The sequence below is a fragment of the Andrographis paniculata genome, unplaced genomic scaffold, assembly GCF_009805555.1.
Source record: "Andrographis paniculata isolate CXL003 unplaced genomic scaffold, ASM980555v1 Contig65END, whole genome shotgun sequence".
Classification (NCBI taxonomy): domain Eukaryota; kingdom Viridiplantae; phylum Streptophyta; class Magnoliopsida; order Lamiales; family Acanthaceae; genus Andrographis; species Andrographis paniculata.
The window spans coordinates 1403506-1421857 of record NW_026137601.1 but is presented as its reverse complement, the minus strand read 5'-3'; the positions used below and the strand labels follow the sequence as shown (position 1 = coordinate 1421857).

Here is an 18352-nt window from a genome sequence, read left to right as displayed (position 1 = left end):
CTCGCTTCCATGAATATATACCGTGTTTTTATCTAGGTTCTAAATTTTTAGTTTGAAATTTAAATAGTAAAAATTTTGAATTTAAATAATTGTATAATATAATATAAATATGTGTTTAATTTAATATTTTTGAGGGTAAAAAATTATATGAACAGTGTATTTAAAATCCAATTTCCAAACAAAAACACTCATAGTAATGATCATGTATTCTATTTTAATATAAATGTCGGCTGGAATTTTTGTTGTAAACAAATTCGGAAAAAATCAATTTTAGTTGTGTAATAATATGGTCATATAATAACATGATTGTGTATGTATAATTGTACATAACAATATGATCATGTATAATATACACTGAAATATGTATAGTCGTGTAACAACATGACCGTATATAATTGTACATGTCCGTGTACTTTCCAAACAATTGCTACGTCACCTCAGTTATGTCCAAGTTAGCAATTTCCGATAATTTTTTAACTGTGAAACCAAAATTGATTAAAATTGTTTATATTGAAACTAAAATTGATGAATTTTGTACATTTGATCAAAATTGATAAATTTTGATTATATTGAAACAAAATTATTTTTTTCCCAAACAAATTAGATAGCCACATATTTAGTGAAATATTTAAAATTTGAAAATAATTATCAGATAAGTAGTCACTTTGTTGTTAAATTGAAATCCAACTGTATAAGAAATAAATAGATTAATGTTGTCTATTATTGGTATAAATAACAGTAGAATTGGTTTGTTTTGTGATATAATTTAGTGGAGAAGTTTTTTATTAGGTATGAAGAATTGGGCAAAAATTATAAAAATAATAAATATATGTAATATATTAATATTTTTAAAAAAATATTTTTTTTTTCAAAATATACACCATCGTAACTGCACACTCGTATGTTTAAAGTTATTGCATTGTATGTTTAACCGATTAGATTAAGATTGAAACCTATTAAACTTTGAAATTTTTTATATTATTTAATTTTTAAAAATATCATATTAAATATATTCTTTTCCACAAAATATGACATAAAATACTAATCCTTTTTATATTTGAAATCTTTTCAAACTCCCATAAATCTAAACAAGCCCGACTTTTGGAATAAGAAGTTGACTATAACTATAGTCTTTCAATCAACATAGTGAGAAATTTAGTATTATTTATTTATTTATTATTATTATTATTACTTTTATAATATAAAAATTCGTGGACCTGGAGACGTGGAGTTTAAACTTGTGATTTCAGGGTCATATATTTACTTCTCACACTGCCATATCCGAGTTTTTATTCGTATTCATAATAGCTTAGATTCGTTTAAAAACTATTATTATGGTACTATTTTTTATCAATATTAATCCCAAAAGGTTGCAAAGCAACAACCAAATACACCCTTAACTTTGTTTACAAATATAATTTTTGTTAAAGTATTGATTGAGTCAAATAACATAATATTTATTTGATTCAATCGTAATATATTATTGTTTCAGTTTAATATAATATAATATACAACACATAAAAGCAAATGTTAATATAATATATATTATATAAATTTATGTATCACAATGTATGTTATACAATACAAATTAATTTCAAACCAGGAACACTAAGGGTGTGTTTATTTTGATTAAGTTTGAAAATTTTGAATTTAAATTTAATATTAAAATAAATATGATATAAAATTTTATGAGAAAAATTATTTGGTAGTCTAAACAATAAATTGAGATTTGGGGCTATAAAAATATATATACAAGTACTTGGAGAGCTACAAGAAACATGTTCATGAACTCACCCATCCCGTTTCAATTTCCCCGCATTTTTGAAAACCCTAATTCCGATAATTCTCCAGATCTCCAAAATTCCTCCGCCACACAATTTCAATCCCCACTAAACTTTTGACTCCACTGCGCGCTGGCGCCTTCCCATTGATTCTGGGAGTCGATCTGTACGTGGGGTTCGCTTCGATCACAGTCACTGTGAAAATCCAAAATTCCAAATTCCTTATTTTGTGACAAAACGGCACTCTTCGATCGTCCCTATTCCGGACGCTCCTCCAATGTTCTAGACATCTCTTGATCTTCCCTAAAAAGGTCATTAATCGCAGTTCACAGAATGAACTCATTTCAAGAGCTGTTTTTGTTTCCCCTCCAATGGCGTCCTCTCTCTTCGCTTCAGTCCCGTGCCCTTCTTCGATCGACAAATCCCCACTTCGCATATCGTACTGTTCTTCCTTCTCAAAGCATCAATTTGGCCACAGGGCGAGATATTCGTTCCAAAGGTTGAGTTTCTGTGTTAAAGCAGAGAATACAAACGAACCGTCTTCTCCTCGGGAGTCGCCGTCGTCTTCTTCAGTGGCGGTGGAGGAGCCAAAGGGCGAGGAAAATGGGCCGAGCGTGTCCGACGAGGCCAAGGAGGATTCGGAGAATGATAGAGTGCAGGAACTGGATTGGAAAACCGACGAGGAGTTTAAGAAATTCATGGGGAATCCGTCGATCGAGGCCGCCATAAAGCTCGAGAAGAAACGAGCTGACAGGAAGCTGAAGGAGCTCGATCGAGAAAGAAGCGACAATCCGATAATCGGATTCTTCAACAATTTGGTTCGCGCCAATGTGAGCCGAGAGAAAGAGCGTCTGGAGATGGCGGAGGAGACCTTCAAGGCTCTCGATCTCAACAAGGTTGCCATCTCTTCTTATTACTATCATTCTTCTCAATGATTGCATAGGAAGCCATGTTTTGTGCTGAATAGTTGCTGTGATTTGCAGTTGAAGAGCTGTTTTGGTTTCGATACATTTTTCGCCACTGATGTTAGGAGATTTGGTGATGGAGGGATATTTGTTGGAAACCTGAGGAAGCCAATTGAGGAAGTGATTCCAAAATTGGAGAGGAAGCTTTCGGAGGCAGCGGGGAGGGAGGTTGTGGTTTGGTTTATGGAGGAGAAAGCTAATGAAATCACGAAACAGGTATATTTTGGAAGCCCCTCTTGAAGTTAGTTTCATGCTTTTACGTATACGGTGCTATGCTTGGGTAATTGTAACTATATTAGGACATTGGTGGTGCTCATTTCTGCATATATATATATATATATATTATAAGAGTGTATGATGCATCGGCGGTGATGTTCACTCAATAATGTTAGGATTCTTATATGGATATTACAAGTGTCTGATGAAATCAATAGATGATCAGAAAAATGTGAAACATAATGTCTCACATCGAAGACATATTGCATTTTAGTGTGCTTTGCGGAGAAATGACAATAGATAATAGAGCGAGTGAGAAAAGACTCACATGAGAATGAGAATTGATTTCTGTCTGATAAAGCTATTTGGAGAAGACAATAATGTATTGTTAATTGAAAAATAGATAATGCATTGATCAATAGTAGACGATGAATTGAGTAAAAAAGAAATTCAAATTAGTAGAGAAATATTGTTGGTTTGTTTAGTTTGTGATTTTATTTTTTTTTTAAAAAAAAATTGTTTCAATAATAATTTGAATATAATGTTTTTTTAAAAAAATTAAAATAGGGCATTTTTAAAGAAAATTGTGAAAGTTTAATAGTACTGAAAATGATATATATATATATATATATAAATGAACACACCTTGCACAATTTTCAGTTTTAAATTTTCATTTTTCTTCTTTTCTTTTTTTTTTTGCACTTGGAAGAGAAAATTGAGATATCATTGATTTCTTATATTTGAATTCTCTGACCAAACAAACAAAGAAAATGGAGATATTTTTATTCTTCTATCCCCATTTATCTATACTAAACACACCCTTAAGGTTTTTGGGTCTAGCTAAATCTACTCTTATACTTTCCTTGTACATAATTGTAAAACTACAACGCACACGTATTTAAGCGAAGCATGGTGTTGCCAGCGAAGCATGGTGTTGCCTTCTGTGCCTTTATTTATTACGTTTCATCGATGCTTTTGTTGTGGCCGTTGGAGGTATTAATTTGTTGGTGTCTCATATTTGTAATAAGGCCTGTGTAGTGCAACCCAAGGCAGAAATGGACCTCCAGTTCGAGTCTACTAAACTGAGTACGCCTTGGGGCTACATTAGCGCGATTTCCTTATGTGTTACAACATTTGGGACGATTGCTCTGACAAGTGGATTCTTCGTCAAGCCTAATGCTACTGTCGACGACTACTTGGCCAATGTTGCACCTTTGTTTGCCGGATTTTTGACCATTTTGTTAGCATCCGAGGTATGCGCCAAAATTTCTCATCTTTAATGTAAAAAATGTGTAGTTCTTGTACATATCAAAATTTTCATTTTCGACTCTGATTTACTGCCCTACAGGTTGCGACGAGAGTGACAGCAGCTCGCTACGGCGTCAAACTTAGCCCATCCTTTCTTGTTCCATCGAACTGGACCGGGTGCCTCGGCGTCATGAATAACTACGAGTCTCTACTGCCGAATAAGAAGGCTCTGTTCGATATCCCCGTGGCCCGAACAGCCACTGCGTATCTGACATCATTGATCCTCGCCATTGCTGCTTTTGTAGCTGATGGCAGTTTTAATGGCGGCGACAATGCACTGTATGTAAGCAATCTCTTCGTCGTCTTCTTGCTACTTCCGGGGCCTTGAATGGTAGAGCTTTATGATTTCCCGATCTGATCTTTTACTTACTTGCAGGTACATAAGACCTCAGTTCTTTTACAATAATCCACTCCTTTCGTTTATCCAATATGTCATCGGCCCATATGCTGACGATCTTGGCAATGTGCTGCCGTATGCAGTCGAAGGTGTGGGCGTCCCGTGCGATCCTCTTGCCTTCGCCGGACTTCTTGGTCAGTTAATGTTGGAAAGGAATCTTTAAAATTTCAAAATAATTTCTATGATTATCGATATCCATCAAAGTTTCTGTAAATTTGTTTCTGTAAATTTACATACTCGATTTGAATTGATACCTAACCTTGGTTGAGCTATTTGAAAGTTGGATTCTTTGTTGAGGCTCAAATTTGGTTTGAATTTTGGTGGTTAATTCAAGTTGAGTGAATTTATTCATGAAATCGACGTGCACAGGCATGGTGGTGACGTCACTGAACCTGCTCCCATGCGGACGGCTCGAGGGCGGCCGCATCGCCCAAGCCATGTTCGGCAGAAGCACCGCCAATATATTATCTTTTGCCACGTCACTACTTTTGGGAATTGGAGGATTGAGCGGAAGCGTGCTGTGCCTGGCGTGGGGGCTATTCGCGACATTCTTCCGGGGAGGAGAGGAAATTCCGGCCAAGGACGAGATCACACCGCTGGGAGACGATCGATTTGCTTGGGGATGCGTTCTCTTCCTCATTTGCTTGCTTACTCTCTTCCCCAACGGCGGCGGCACCTTCAACAGCTCCTTCTTCGGCTCGCCGTTTTTTCGTGGTGACGGTTTGTAAGTTGTGTACAGTGTGTATGTATTTGTGTATATATCATATATACGTGCTTGAATTCAGTTAAACGTGTTCTTTTTTCGCTTGTCTGTCAAGTCAGTGTTTGCTACGATAATCCATGGTTAAGGATCCTAATGAATTGATAAACATGCACACTATGTTCATATAAAAACCTGCACTGATAAAAATGAGAACCGGCGAGAAAAAGCTCTTCTGAATGGGCATTCATAGCGCAGTTTCAGTTTGTTGAAAAAAATTGGGATCTCGCTGCCAGGAGATCAGTGTAGCAAGAGACGTGCGTTTCTCCCGTATTTTTCCATACAAATTTCTTCCTAATTTCACACGCCATTTTCTGAATCACCAGAAGGTATTCTAAGCAATCAGCCTAGGTTTAAAGGCGTACGGTTTCAGGCTGATTCAATTCACGTATTCGTTTTTTTTTTTTTTTTTTGATCGGACGATTCACGTATTCGTTGCGAAGCTGGAAGGAGGCGGATGGTATTTGACGTTAAAATGGCGCGCTTTTACCTTTCTCGTTCAGTAGGTGAAAATGGATGTAATTGAAGTGATGATTTACTATTATTTTGTAGGATCAGAGAGATTGCTCGAGAAGAATCCTCATGTGCTGTCCATCACTGGTGGAAACGCTGCTCTGCCTTTCCAGCGTATGTCTGGATGGCAGTACGATCATGCGACAGTAAAGGAAATCAGCAAAACCTGGAATTTCAACAGGCATCCATCTTCTCGTACATTTGGAGTGGAGGACTCGAGATTCCGAGGGGTGGCCACCAGGTGCACACCAAGAGGTGATTATTAATGATATCAGTTTACATAAGCCTATAACAATTCTCATTAACATATGGAAAATTTCATCATCAATTTATCTTACCATCAACAACAGAGTTTTTTATGATCCTCTTATCTTTGAACTTTGAACTTTGAACTATAGGCATATACATACTTTCATTATTTTGATGCTTCATGCTGATTGGCACCTTCAATAATGTAGGCCAGCAGCACTGAGGTGAATAGTAATTACGTTACATGTATGGATTTCTATTCTTAGCTTTTGCGAGTGGCAGTTCCAGTTCATTTTGGAAAATGTGTATGGTTCAGACTTTTACAATGTCCTTTATACCTACCGTAAAAATCCCAAACAAGCGTCAGATGATAATTCAATTACCATCATTTACTATCTAAGGTAGAAGTGTTGTGTTTTTCATGATCTCCATCTCCATGCATGTCAATATCAATTATTTACCTGTAGAACCTTGCTGACATCTTTCATAATGTGCTATTTATATTTATGTACTGAAAATGGGGGTAAACAAACTAAATGCTGCTGAACTTCCAAGATATATAACTCAAGGATTTCAGCACTCAAAAATCTTTCTGCTCATCAACCTAGTATTGATAATTGAAAAGGTGTAGTTTTTGCAAAAAAAAATAATTTACTAATAGTAATATGAAGCTTGATTGTTACTATCAGGAACCGAAAGAAAGTTGTTGCAATGGAAGAGTGGCCGTAGACAAGGATGTTGTTACATCAGCTGATACCATTTCCTTCTTGCTGTAAAAGGATATACCATGGTTTTACTGTTGCAAGTTATGTCTAGTCTCTGTTACTTTTGAATCATGTGATATCCTCCATTTAGACAACCAAACTACGTGAGCTGAAGTATCTAAAATTAGAATGAAGAATACTCCCTTATATATATATATGTACTTTCAACTTAGGGTTCCTACTACATTGGGAAGAAGAAATAATTTATGGGCAGCAACCGAATAGCCATAGTGAGAGGGTGGTGGAATTCCACTAAGCAAGTTGCAGGGCAAGCTTGTCTCATTTGCACTACTTAACCGCTAATGGTTTGAATATCAATCTTGAAAGTTTAGCTTTGACATTTGATGATTAGAAGTAAATAGCTTGTCTCCATTCTGCAATTATAAAGGTCACGAAACATCTCTCTGCTCCCTGTGATTAATGGGAAGAATGGCAAAAGAAGACGTGAAGACTTAGCTCATTGTTGTAGGGTTTGACCATGACCTCCCAGCGGCCATCTAAAGAAACACTATAGACTCTAATCTATTCTTCTAGTCTTTGACCGGAGTTGTGGGTTTCATGAGTGGAAGTTGTATGAGTAGAACCACTAAGGATTCAGGCGTTAGCATTTTGAGTTATTACTCATTTCTTTGGAATATTTGTGCTTTAATTGGACTAACCTTTACTCTTCTTGGTTTTCAGAAGTATCCAGCTATATCTTCAATCCTGAGTCCTGACTTCACTTACCTTTTCTTTTTAACATCTACTATGGTAAAGTCAAGATTTAATGGATGGAACTTAATTCATGTTAACAACTTCAAGACCGGGAATGGCCATAGCAAAAATTTATGTGATGCTGTTTAGTTGGAGGGCTGCAACAATCACTCTACTGAAAAATAATTGGATTATGATGCTTCAGGACTCAGGTATGAGGAGTTTAGAAACAGCCTCCCTCCCTCTGTGTTAATTTACCCAAATGGATTAAGAAGCTGCATAACAAATTGTTCTACCTGCATCAGGTATTTGATTCTTGATTGGGAATTGGAAAAAAGGGTGGAAATGCAGATTCAGCTGTAATAAAGTAGTTCATGATTGTGGGATCTCAAGCCCCACGCCACCAAACAAAACAACAAAATTATTTCCAATTTATGAACATGGGATGGGGGTGGCCATATGTATTCACTCACCCCATGCATTATGGATGATGATTGCTGAGAGGTATCCCTCCTCATGCACTGTATCTAAATTGATTCAATCCCCTTTTGGCTTTCTGCTTTGCTCAATCATAATCAAGTTGATTTGTGGTCCTGTCTCACTCATGTCATCGATCTCCTAATACCTGCCATGATCCCTTATCATGCTGTGACAGGCTGTCTCATACTAGAATTGGTATCTCTCCCTCCCCTAAAAAAAAGAAGCTACAGTTCTACATCTTGATCCCATTATCATTATCGTAATCATTGCGTTGCTATCATCTCTTTTAACTCTTCCATGTATATGGGGTGATGTTGTCAATGTGCTGTACTTTACCTTAAACTGCTAGGGCTTATTACCACTTACCCTTACTAGCGTTAGAAATTTATGGCAAGTTGGGGGAAGAGTAATGTTTGTAGGATGCAAGACAGATGGAAATATTGAATGTATTAGCTTCTGTCCTCCAGCAAATGCACTGGTGTGATCCAGTGCTGGAACCCTAGTACAGTTTTTCAGCCACACTGATCCAAAACACATGCATGTGGGACCAGTTGGACAGCAGATGTTATAAGTAATAGAAACAGGTCTTAAAGAGGGAAAATTGCATAGGTGAGAGGTAGAAGCCATTATTTACAGCTGTGTAGAGAGAGGGTAAGAGAGAGAGAGAGAGGAGGGTTTGTCATGAGAATTGGGAACAGTCCTAGGTGAAAATTTAATTTGGACTATTGGAAAGATAATTGTTCAGATTTTTTGCTCTGTTTCACAAGTAAATGAAGGCATTTGATTTGGTGGCTGTTGGTAGGACAAAAATGTTTTTCCCCATACCCCTTTGATCCCATCCAACATAATTTACTGCAGGCAGTGAACAGTCTTATCATCTATACCATATTGTATGTGTTTGTCATGTTTCTTTTATTTCTTTATATGTGTTGTTTCTTTTTCTTTTTGCTTTTTTATATTTTTTTTTATTTTTATTTCTAGCTGGAACTGAATTTTCATTATGTGTTTCACCGCAGGTTCATTATCCAAAATAGGACACAATGGGTGCTGCCCTTGTTGGAGGATTTTATAAAGTGGATTGATTAGCCTTTCTCCATAATAATTTATTTTCCAGGTATGAATTTTATTATATAAAGTGGATTGATTAGCCTTTCTCCATAATAATTTATTTTCCAGGTATGAATTTTTATATATATACGAGCATCACGAATCTAATGCTGATAGGAACAAATACGACCTATACTTAATAGGTTAAATAGTAGAAAATATATATCTCCCTCATCAGCAATGCTAGTAAGGAACTAGATTGAAATTGTGAAGTCACTCTGTTAGGTTGTAGAATGCTTCCAAAAGACACCAAAAAACAAAGTAGCAGATTAAATTAAATTATATGAGGATGTTGTGATTATTTATTAGGCCAGGAAGATCTCAGGCAGGATCTGTGCACTTTGAAAGATGCACATGAAATATCCCAACATATTGCTTTGGCTCTATTCTGACTCCCCATCACCTAGGATCACAACTTTTCCTCTCATCTGGTCACATTATTACATCCTACATTATAAATCTCCAAAAAGTTTCACTTTGTTATCTGAACTAGAGTCACTATTTAGGGTGGATCCTTGTTGTCTGGACACTAATATGAAGAGAGACAATTATTAGTCCTTGTCCACATTATAATTAATCCCATTTCCTGTTAAATATACTTTGCTACAGGATAAGCACTTGCTAGCATGGTTGGATATACATGCATGTATCCATAATTGGCCCACTTTATACCATCTTACTTTGACCATTATTGTTGCTTGATACTAAATAAATCTAGCTTCTCTGACAAATTATTAATGAAGAATCCTTGTTTCAAATTAATATTTTCTTGAAATACACTTAAAAGGGACAAATCCTGGAGATTGTCCATGCTGAACCAAAAGGGAGCATGAGGGCCTCCTTAGGATTTAATAATCTCAAGAAAAACAAATATATAGCTCAGTTGTTGCCATTATTATTGTAGACAATAAATCTTAATCTTCATCAAAACAAAAACAATCTAGAGTTTTTTTTTTTTTTCCTCTCTTCTTCTTCTTCTTTTTTTTTTCTTTTTTGCTTTTTCCCCTCTCTTCTAGCTGTTTCCCACTGCACTAGCAGCTACAAAAGAAGAGTGAACAAAACAAGAAAGGGAAACACAAGCTCTTTTGCGATTCAATTAATTTCCTTCCCTTTAGGAAATGCACCCCTCCGTTTCTTCTTCCAGATATCACCACCCCTTGCCTTCTAACCACCTGTTGCAAGAAAAACACTAGTTACACAAATTGCTTAAGAATACATTATTAAATTAAGATTAAAAGGATTTCCAAATATGACAAACAAATCATTATCAAAACATACACTGTAACTCTAGATCCAAATATGAAAGAACCAAGAAATAGAAAAAGAACTCAACTGGTTTTGCTGCATTTGTTTTCCAGAAGGTGTAGAGTGGAAGAAATCATAGTGGTGCTCCTGATATGGCTGCCTCATCTATGAAAATGAAACCTTTTAGTATATATTCAAGAAAACTCCCATTTCAAAGGGCTTCAGTAGAAAATTTATCATACTTCAAACTGAGTAGTAGAATAGCCCTGTGAGTATTCCATTTCCAATACATTCTTCACTGCTGAAGCCTGGCTTATTGTCTTCTGCAGAAATCAAACATCAACAATAGAACAGATCAATTACAAGGCATGAATTGAATCCAAGTGGGATGATTGAAATATATGCTGCTGACAAGAACACATCATCATACATTGGAGAAGCCTAGGAAGGGAGAGCTGGCAGTGTCATCAAGCAGGAAGGAGTGATCCTGAACCTCCCTGCGCCGATAATGTTCCGTCTTCTTCTTCTTCTTCTTGATAAAGGCATTTCCAGAGAAAGGTTCATCAATTGGGAATTGGTGGTAAGAGCAGGCATTGGTATCATTCCCACCATAGCCTTCTTCCTCATGCAAATGTGGAGGCCCTGATGATGCATCAGAAACCATGGACAAATCCTCATCCTCCTCTTCTTCTTCCTCCTCCTGTAAGTGTTTCTTCAATCTCTTTTCCTCTGTGGACATTCCTCCATTTTTATTGCCCTTTTCTTGATCATCATATGCAGAGATGGAGGAATGCTCCAGGTAGACAGTCCAGCCGGATTCACACCCACTGCTGCATTCTTGATTGTTAGTCTCATACAGGTAATTATTCATCATCTTCTTTTTCTTTTTTCTTTTTTTTCTTATGTGCCTGTTGATTCAATTCCCTCCACCTCCCCTACTATCTGTATGTGAGTTGGAATGAATGAATTTAAGAGTAGAAGAAGGGAGGAATTAAAAGTGATATTGTAGAGATTTGTCGTGGAGTTTGAGTTTGAGTTTGAGTGTAAAGTATGAGTGTGAGTGTGAGTGTGAGCAAGAATGAATTGAGGGGAATGTATGAGTACGAGTGTGAGTATCATGTAGGGTGGGGGTAGGAGAGAGAGGAGAGGAGAGGAGTGTTGAGTTAATTCACTTGGCATACATACATACATGTTCACATGGAAGACAGCGAGGCACATTGTAGGCTCATAACAAAACGGGGTACACCTTCCATCTCCTTTTTCCTCTCCATTTGGTGGACTGGACACCTATCCCTTTCTCCCTCCCCCTTCTCTCTCTCTCTCTCTCTCTCTCTCTTTATTCCCCCACCTATGAGCCTATCTCTCTATGTCATTCACTCACTTCAATTCCCCTCTCTTTCTTCCCTCATTTATGTGCATACATTTATGATTTATCTCTCTGTCCATCCTCATACAAGTACATTCTAGCTTTCTCATGATCTAATCTACTAGGTGGGAGGGAGGGATTACATTATATTAGATGAGTTTATGATCACATTCTTACAAATTTAGATTTAGATATAAGTTCTTTATTACTGAATTGAATTGTTGGGCTGTGGTTTGAAAATGAGTGTCAGATTTAGGTTTTTGTTTATATTGTATTTTGATTTGATTTTTTTTTATTGAGAATAGTACAACATGATTTTCTTTTTAGATAGGTTTGCTCAAGTGAAATTGTATTTTATTCCAATGTTTGTTATAGGTCACAAAATTTAAAATTAAAAATGGTAAAAAAAAAGTATTTAATACGATATTTAAAAATATATATATATATTGTAGATTAATAGTCCATCCATAATCTTCATCAATCTTTCAGTTGAGTTTGATGCGTTCGGACTGAGATGAAAACTGAATGTTTAGAATTTTTATTTGTCCTTTCTCTTATAAAAAAAAAAATTAAGTGAGCCCTAACCTCCAGAATTTAGTGTTATTCTATACAGTGATCATATATTCTGGGTGTTAGTTCCAAGATTAGATCAACATAAATTAAATAATTAATTTTAAATTATGTAACTACATTTAAAAAAATATAAAGAGAGGATCAAGAAAACACATATGGTATGTAGCCAGTCAAACCCTCGAAGTCAGTTTGACTGCCACATCTTCAAAAAAAAAGAAAATAGTGTACCAAATTTTAATAAATTATTATAATTCGCAATTTGCATGTACCAAATTAATCCGACCCATTAAAATAAAAGAACGTGTATGACTCTGGGTGCGGATCTTTTTAACTTTTACTCTCTATTTGTTTTAGAAATACTGTATGAGATAATAACAATATAAACTATATAAATGTATATATATATATATGTATATACGTATTCACATGGACTCACTTTCTCTCCACTCCAAGTCCAAATAAACACACACATGTCTGCACGTGTGCATATGGCAATTCAGAATTCTCATCAGATTTGCACACATGTCTGCACGTGCGCACACATTTCAATATTATAAATGCTGCTTTTTTCTCGTTGTTGGCCTTTGGTTTAGTTTTCGTTCAAATGAACTAATTCGTATCCTCTCATTCATTTAATTTTTTAAATCTTTTTTCATGCTATTCACCCACCCACCCACACATCCTCATTCTAGCCATGTAGGTGGTGCCCTATTAAGTGAAATAAAAAAACCTTAGGTGATGAAAAACTAGAATAGTTGGAGTGAAACAAAGGAACTTAGGAGATAGATGACATTTGTTGATTATAAACAATGTAAAAATCCTTTCATTTAAAATGTACATGAACAATTAGTCTATATTTTTTGATCATTCATATACATAAACATTGCTATATTTAGTGTCCTATTTGGTTGGAGAAATTAAAGTTTAAAGGATTTCATCAAAATTAAATCCGATATAATTTTAAATCTTCAAAATTAGTATGAATTTTGAATGTATCCGCTTTGATATTTTAAATATTCATTATGATGCAAATATTTAATATAATCGGGTGATGAATTTATCTGAAATAATTGGAATTCATTCATTAAATTTCATATATTTTAGTTTGTCTTATGTATATATATATATATATATGAGATTGGTCTTCTATAACGGCGAAAAGAACACACGGCTATAATCAACTATAGATAATATTTGTTTAAAAAAACTTTTTTTTATTTTACATGTATATCATGTGCACATATATTAATTTTCATTTTTTTAAAAGAAAAAAATAATATTCCTTAAGGTACCATAATGTATATATATTTAAGAGATCTTTATTTGAATTTCGCCCAACCCTCCCCTCCCCTCCCCATGAAAAGAAAGTCGGGAACATGCGTGTATGTATAATTAGTGCAAATTCATATATATGTTGGAAGTAAAATTAAAAATAGCGTATTTAAGTCCCATGCATAGATACATACCCTATAAATATTCATACTACACAGAAAGTGAAAGTCTTGCAGTACATGTATGTACAGGAACAGCTAATGCATGGGGTCCATTATTCTGGGTTTGCTTGCTTGCTTGCTTACTTGCCTCTTTTGTTCCCTCATTTCCCTTCAATTTATTCATCACTATCACATAATTATAATTTCCCCCATGCACAAAATTAAATTCCTATTCACTGCTACTTTTACTACCATCTATCAATAATTCTAGAATAATACACACACATACTACATAAATTTTTAAATAGAAATGGGTGTGGGTGTGGGTGTGGGTGGAAAGGCCCGCGCCAAGTGGGCCCCATAGTTCAAAATGTGGGGCCCATCTCTAGTTTTGTCCCTTATTCCCAAGTACACCGTACGGATCCCCGCTGTACCTTCCCCACACCCGATTATTATTTATTACTGCTTTCTCCCTCTACAAATTAATATTTTACCTTTTTATTTGGAATTTTTAACGACTATTATTTTTTATTTTTTTTAAATACAAACTTTACATTTTTACCCATCATTCATTTATTACTTTTAATCTTTACCATACAATTAAAGACAAATTTGTCAATTCATAACAAAAAGACAATCACCTAAAAAATCATGCAAATATACTTTAGAATAATATAAATTGGACGGAGGGAGTATTAATTATACCCCCGCTCTACGTAATTTTATTTTTATTAGTAAGGTTTCTACTATTTGGATTATATATTTTTTTTTATAAAATATTTTATCATACATTTTTTAATATTAAATTCAAATTAAATTTTTTTTAAACCCATGGAACGAAATATACATTAGGAATTTTAGGTAATTGGATATGTTGACGCTTATTGGGCTGTTAACAAACTACTAAAGGCGTGATCTGGGCTTTATGCGGTAGTACTTTGGCCCAATAAAATGTGGGCTCGTATTCAGATTGGGCCTGTGACAAGTTGAATTATTTATTACTCGTAGCTATTTGTTAATTACTTACATTAGTGTTAGACTACATTAACATTGATTTTAATGAAGTTTACAATTAATAAAAGTGCTCTTAAAAGAATATTTTACCTATAACTTTATGTAATTATTTTTTATGGGTTTTATTTTTTTCGTTAATCTTTTGTAATATTATATAATTGTGTTCTAAATCTAGATTTAGATAATCAGAGCAAGTTGCTAAATATCCGTCTATATGAAAAGAGGACAAATCTATATAAATAAAAGTTATGATGAACAGCACAAGAAAAGAAAAGAAAAGGTGAATAAGCTTTTTATGGTTGTTTGTATTATGGAAAACTTGTTGTTGATTTGGATTTGCAAATCCCATTTTGTAAAAGCTACCTGTTCTGTTCTGTTCTGTGGTGGTGGCTTCACTTTTTCCTTATTTGTCACCATTATTACAACCACTGTTATTCAAATCACATACATTTCCAGATCCACCCATTCCTTATTTAAAAGATTTGCTTTTACTTTCAATGTGTTTTTTTTTTTTTTTTTTTATGGGTTTGAAAAAAAGTTTGTTATTAAAATCATGTACGATGAGATATTTTGTGAGAAAAAAATTTTTTTTTTCAGAAAACGATAGTCCAAACAGTAAAAATCTAAAAACAAAATTGTTAAAAAAACATACTCTATATTTTGTAATATATATATATAATGTTATCTATCTCATATGCATTATATCACTTTTTACTCAGGATTATTCTATCTGAATAGCCTATTAATAGTTGAATCAGTACATCTATTTGCTCAAATATTATCTCAATGGTGACATCACTTAATTCAATGATATTTTATATTTTGTCATTATGTGCAAATTTACTAATTAGTATATTCATCCTCCGTCTAATTTCTATTGTATATTTGCACTATTTTTTTAGGTGATTATTTTTTATAAATTAACAAATTTGTCCTTAATTGAATGATAGAAATGAAAAAAAATAAACGAATGAATGGTAAAAATGTAAAATTTGTGTTTAAAAAAGAAAATAGGACCATAGTTGTTGGGCGTCCCAAATAAAAAAGTAGAACATTAGTTTGTGGACGGAGGGAGTATTATTTTGCAATTTACTATAATAAAAAAAATCTTGTGAAACTATATAGATGGACGAAATGAATATATTTTTATATAAATCGTGAATTTAGCATGATAAAGGAATCAAAACTAAATTCCAAATAAATGTAGCCACGTCTCATTGAAGATTAATTTAAAATATTGAGGGAGGGATACGAAAGTGTAAGTTTGAGTGATGAGCCCAAAGTGGAATTTTCCTATTTATGTTCAATTTAGAATCGAAAATGGAGATGAACTATTAGGGATTAATGATGTTATATGCTATTTATTTGACTCTGATATTTATTTTATTTTTTAAAAAATTATTGAGTATGAAATACTTCATCCTTCTACTATATTTAATTCATTTGGGTTCAGCACCATATTAAAAAATATATATTTTATATTAAAAATGACAAAATAAAAAAATAATTGATAATATTTTTAAATTTTTAATTAGTAACTAAAAAGAATAGAGAAAAAAAATATATAATAATGTTAATAACATTTGTTGTAAATAAATATTAAAGAAAAAGTAGTGAATATCAGTTATAAAAGTTTTATATTGCCTCGGGATAAATTCATAAATAATTTCGAAGGTTTGAACCAATGATTTAGTTATTTGAAAATGTGAGTTGTGGATTACGTACTATTCTATGTTTTTGTTGTTTAATTTAGTTAAATAAAATAGGTGTTGTGACTTCCTTACTATTTTCAAAATTAAAAGCGTTTATAACGTATAGTTTTTAATAAAAGTATCTTTTATTATTTTTTTATAAAATATTACATAGTATTATTTAAATAAAAATTTAAATTTAAATTATATTTTGGATTAATTTTAAAATACAACTAAATAATGTGGCCAAACAAATTTTTTTCTTTTTCTAGCAGGGAAATTGATTTTTTTTCTCATATCTAACTTTCTTTATATTTTAGAATTTTAAATGGATCTGTTTGAAAATAGTTTTATAAGCAAATTTTTTTCGCTAAAATAGTCCTCAGTGTCAGACTCGCCACGCTAGCACACTGTTGCTAGTGTAGATGGCACGTCGAATGACCATTTTAGCGAAAAAAATTTAATTATATAACTATATTTTCAAGACAAAGTTCATTTAAAATTCTAAAAACAATAAAGAAAGTCATATACGAGATTTTTTAAAAAAATAGTTTACCAAAAAAATTTGTAAAAAAAAGTAAAAAAATCGATGATGTGATATTTACGTGACGATGAAACGTCAGCCACGCAAGCAGCGGCGAGTCAGCGTGGCGAGTTCGGCACCGAACGACTATTTTAATGAAAAATTTTTACTTACTAAACAATTTTTAGACATGATCGATTTAAATTTCTAAAATGATAAATTGAGTCATATACGAAACTAAAAAAAAATAATAATAATTTACTTTTTTTTTTTTTATTGTCCAATCAATACGTACAAATGTGTGTATATGTGTGTGCGTGAGAGAAAGAGTCACCGAAGATGGTGACAACGTTAAGAGAGAGATAGGACCACTTACGGATATGAATTCTATTACCTTATGGGAAATATAATTACGACTAATATTTTTATATTAATATATACATATAATCTAAGGATAGTTGAGGAGGACCATCTCAACTCACAACTACCGCTATAAAATTTTGCAATTCAAAATTCAATGTAATAATAATAATAATAATAATAATAATAATAATAATAATATGCTACAAAATGTACATGCAGCAACTACGTGGTACTGTGGCTGCTTTTGATTTTTTTCGTGTGGAGGTTTCGTGTAACTATAAATATATATTGAATGAAACGAATTGAAAAAGATTATATTTCAATTTCATTCATTCGCATTTAATTTCCTCATGTCTGCTGCATTAAATTCTCTCGTGCTTGCTAGCGCCATTCATATATATATATACATACATACTATCATTGCATATATATTATATTATATACATATACCATACATACATACACATACTACATATATATACTTTATATTATATAATACATATTATATACAATATATAAAATAGTGGTTAGCGGTAGAAGTAATTAATATTTCTATTGGCTAATCCTATAATAATATCACAACATAATAATAATAATAATACTTCCTCCGTCCCATAACAAAGTATCCGTTTTTCCATTTTAATCCATCTCATAACAAAGTATCTATTTCCTTACTGTACTATCTACGTAACATTACAAATATCCTTACAACTTACAATATATTACACAAATGTCATTATCTTTATATCACACATACTAATAAGGTTATTTTGGTCATTCCTATTTTATTTATACTATATTCCAATATAATACTAATATTTCTAAAATTACGTGCAAAAAGCAAATAGATACTTATTTCTGGGACGGAAGGAGTAATATATAAAGTAAAACGGTGTGGGTCATATTGTTTA

General features: G+C 33.3%; 2 protein-coding genes across 5 annotated transcripts; one reads left to right on the top strand and one right to left on the bottom strand.

Annotated features, from left to right (window-relative positions):
* Nucleotides 1-1803: 1803 nt before the first annotated feature.
* LOC127262409 (probable zinc metallopeptidase EGY3, chloroplastic) lies at nucleotides 1804-10930 on the top strand. Of its 4 annotated transcripts, XR_007841128.1 has the most exons (10): nucleotides 1805-2677; nucleotides 2765-2962; nucleotides 3991-4215; nucleotides 4311-4549; nucleotides 4647-4801; nucleotides 5037-5391; nucleotides 5980-6195; nucleotides 7710-7858; nucleotides 7952-8150; nucleotides 9143-9226. XR_007841128.1 is itself a non-coding variant. In XM_051291074.1 (9 exons), the coding sequence occupies exons 1-8, from the start codon at nucleotides 2153-2155 to the stop codon at nucleotides 9210-9212; spliced, it is 1983 nt and encodes a 660-aa protein (XP_051147031.1). In that variant the 5' UTR covers nucleotides 1804-2152; the 3' UTR covers nucleotides 9213-9240; nucleotides 10808-10930. The 4 variants fall into 4 exon arrangements, 3 of the variants coding, with proteins under 3 accessions (XP_051147031.1, XP_051147033.1, XP_051147032.1); XM_051291074.1 differs by lacking the exons at nucleotides 7710-7858; nucleotides 7952-8150 and adding an exon at nucleotides 10808-10930 and having other exon boundaries at nucleotides 1804-2677; nucleotides 9143-9240; XM_051291076.1 differs by lacking the exons at nucleotides 7710-7858; nucleotides 7952-8150; nucleotides 9143-9226 and adding an exon at nucleotides 7635-7677.
* On the bottom strand, nucleotides 10022-11352 carry LOC127262410 (protein SOB FIVE-LIKE 5-like). The gene is made up of 4 exons (XM_051291077.1): nucleotides 10909-11352; nucleotides 10721-10801; nucleotides 10567-10643; nucleotides 10022-10405 (listed from the first exon to the last, which is right to left on the bottom strand). The coding sequence occupies exons 1-4, from the start codon at nucleotides 11350-11352 to the stop codon at nucleotides 10381-10383; spliced, it is 627 nt and encodes a 208-aa protein (XP_051147034.1). The 3' UTR covers nucleotides 10022-10380.
* Nucleotides 11353-18352: the final 7000 nt, after the last annotated feature.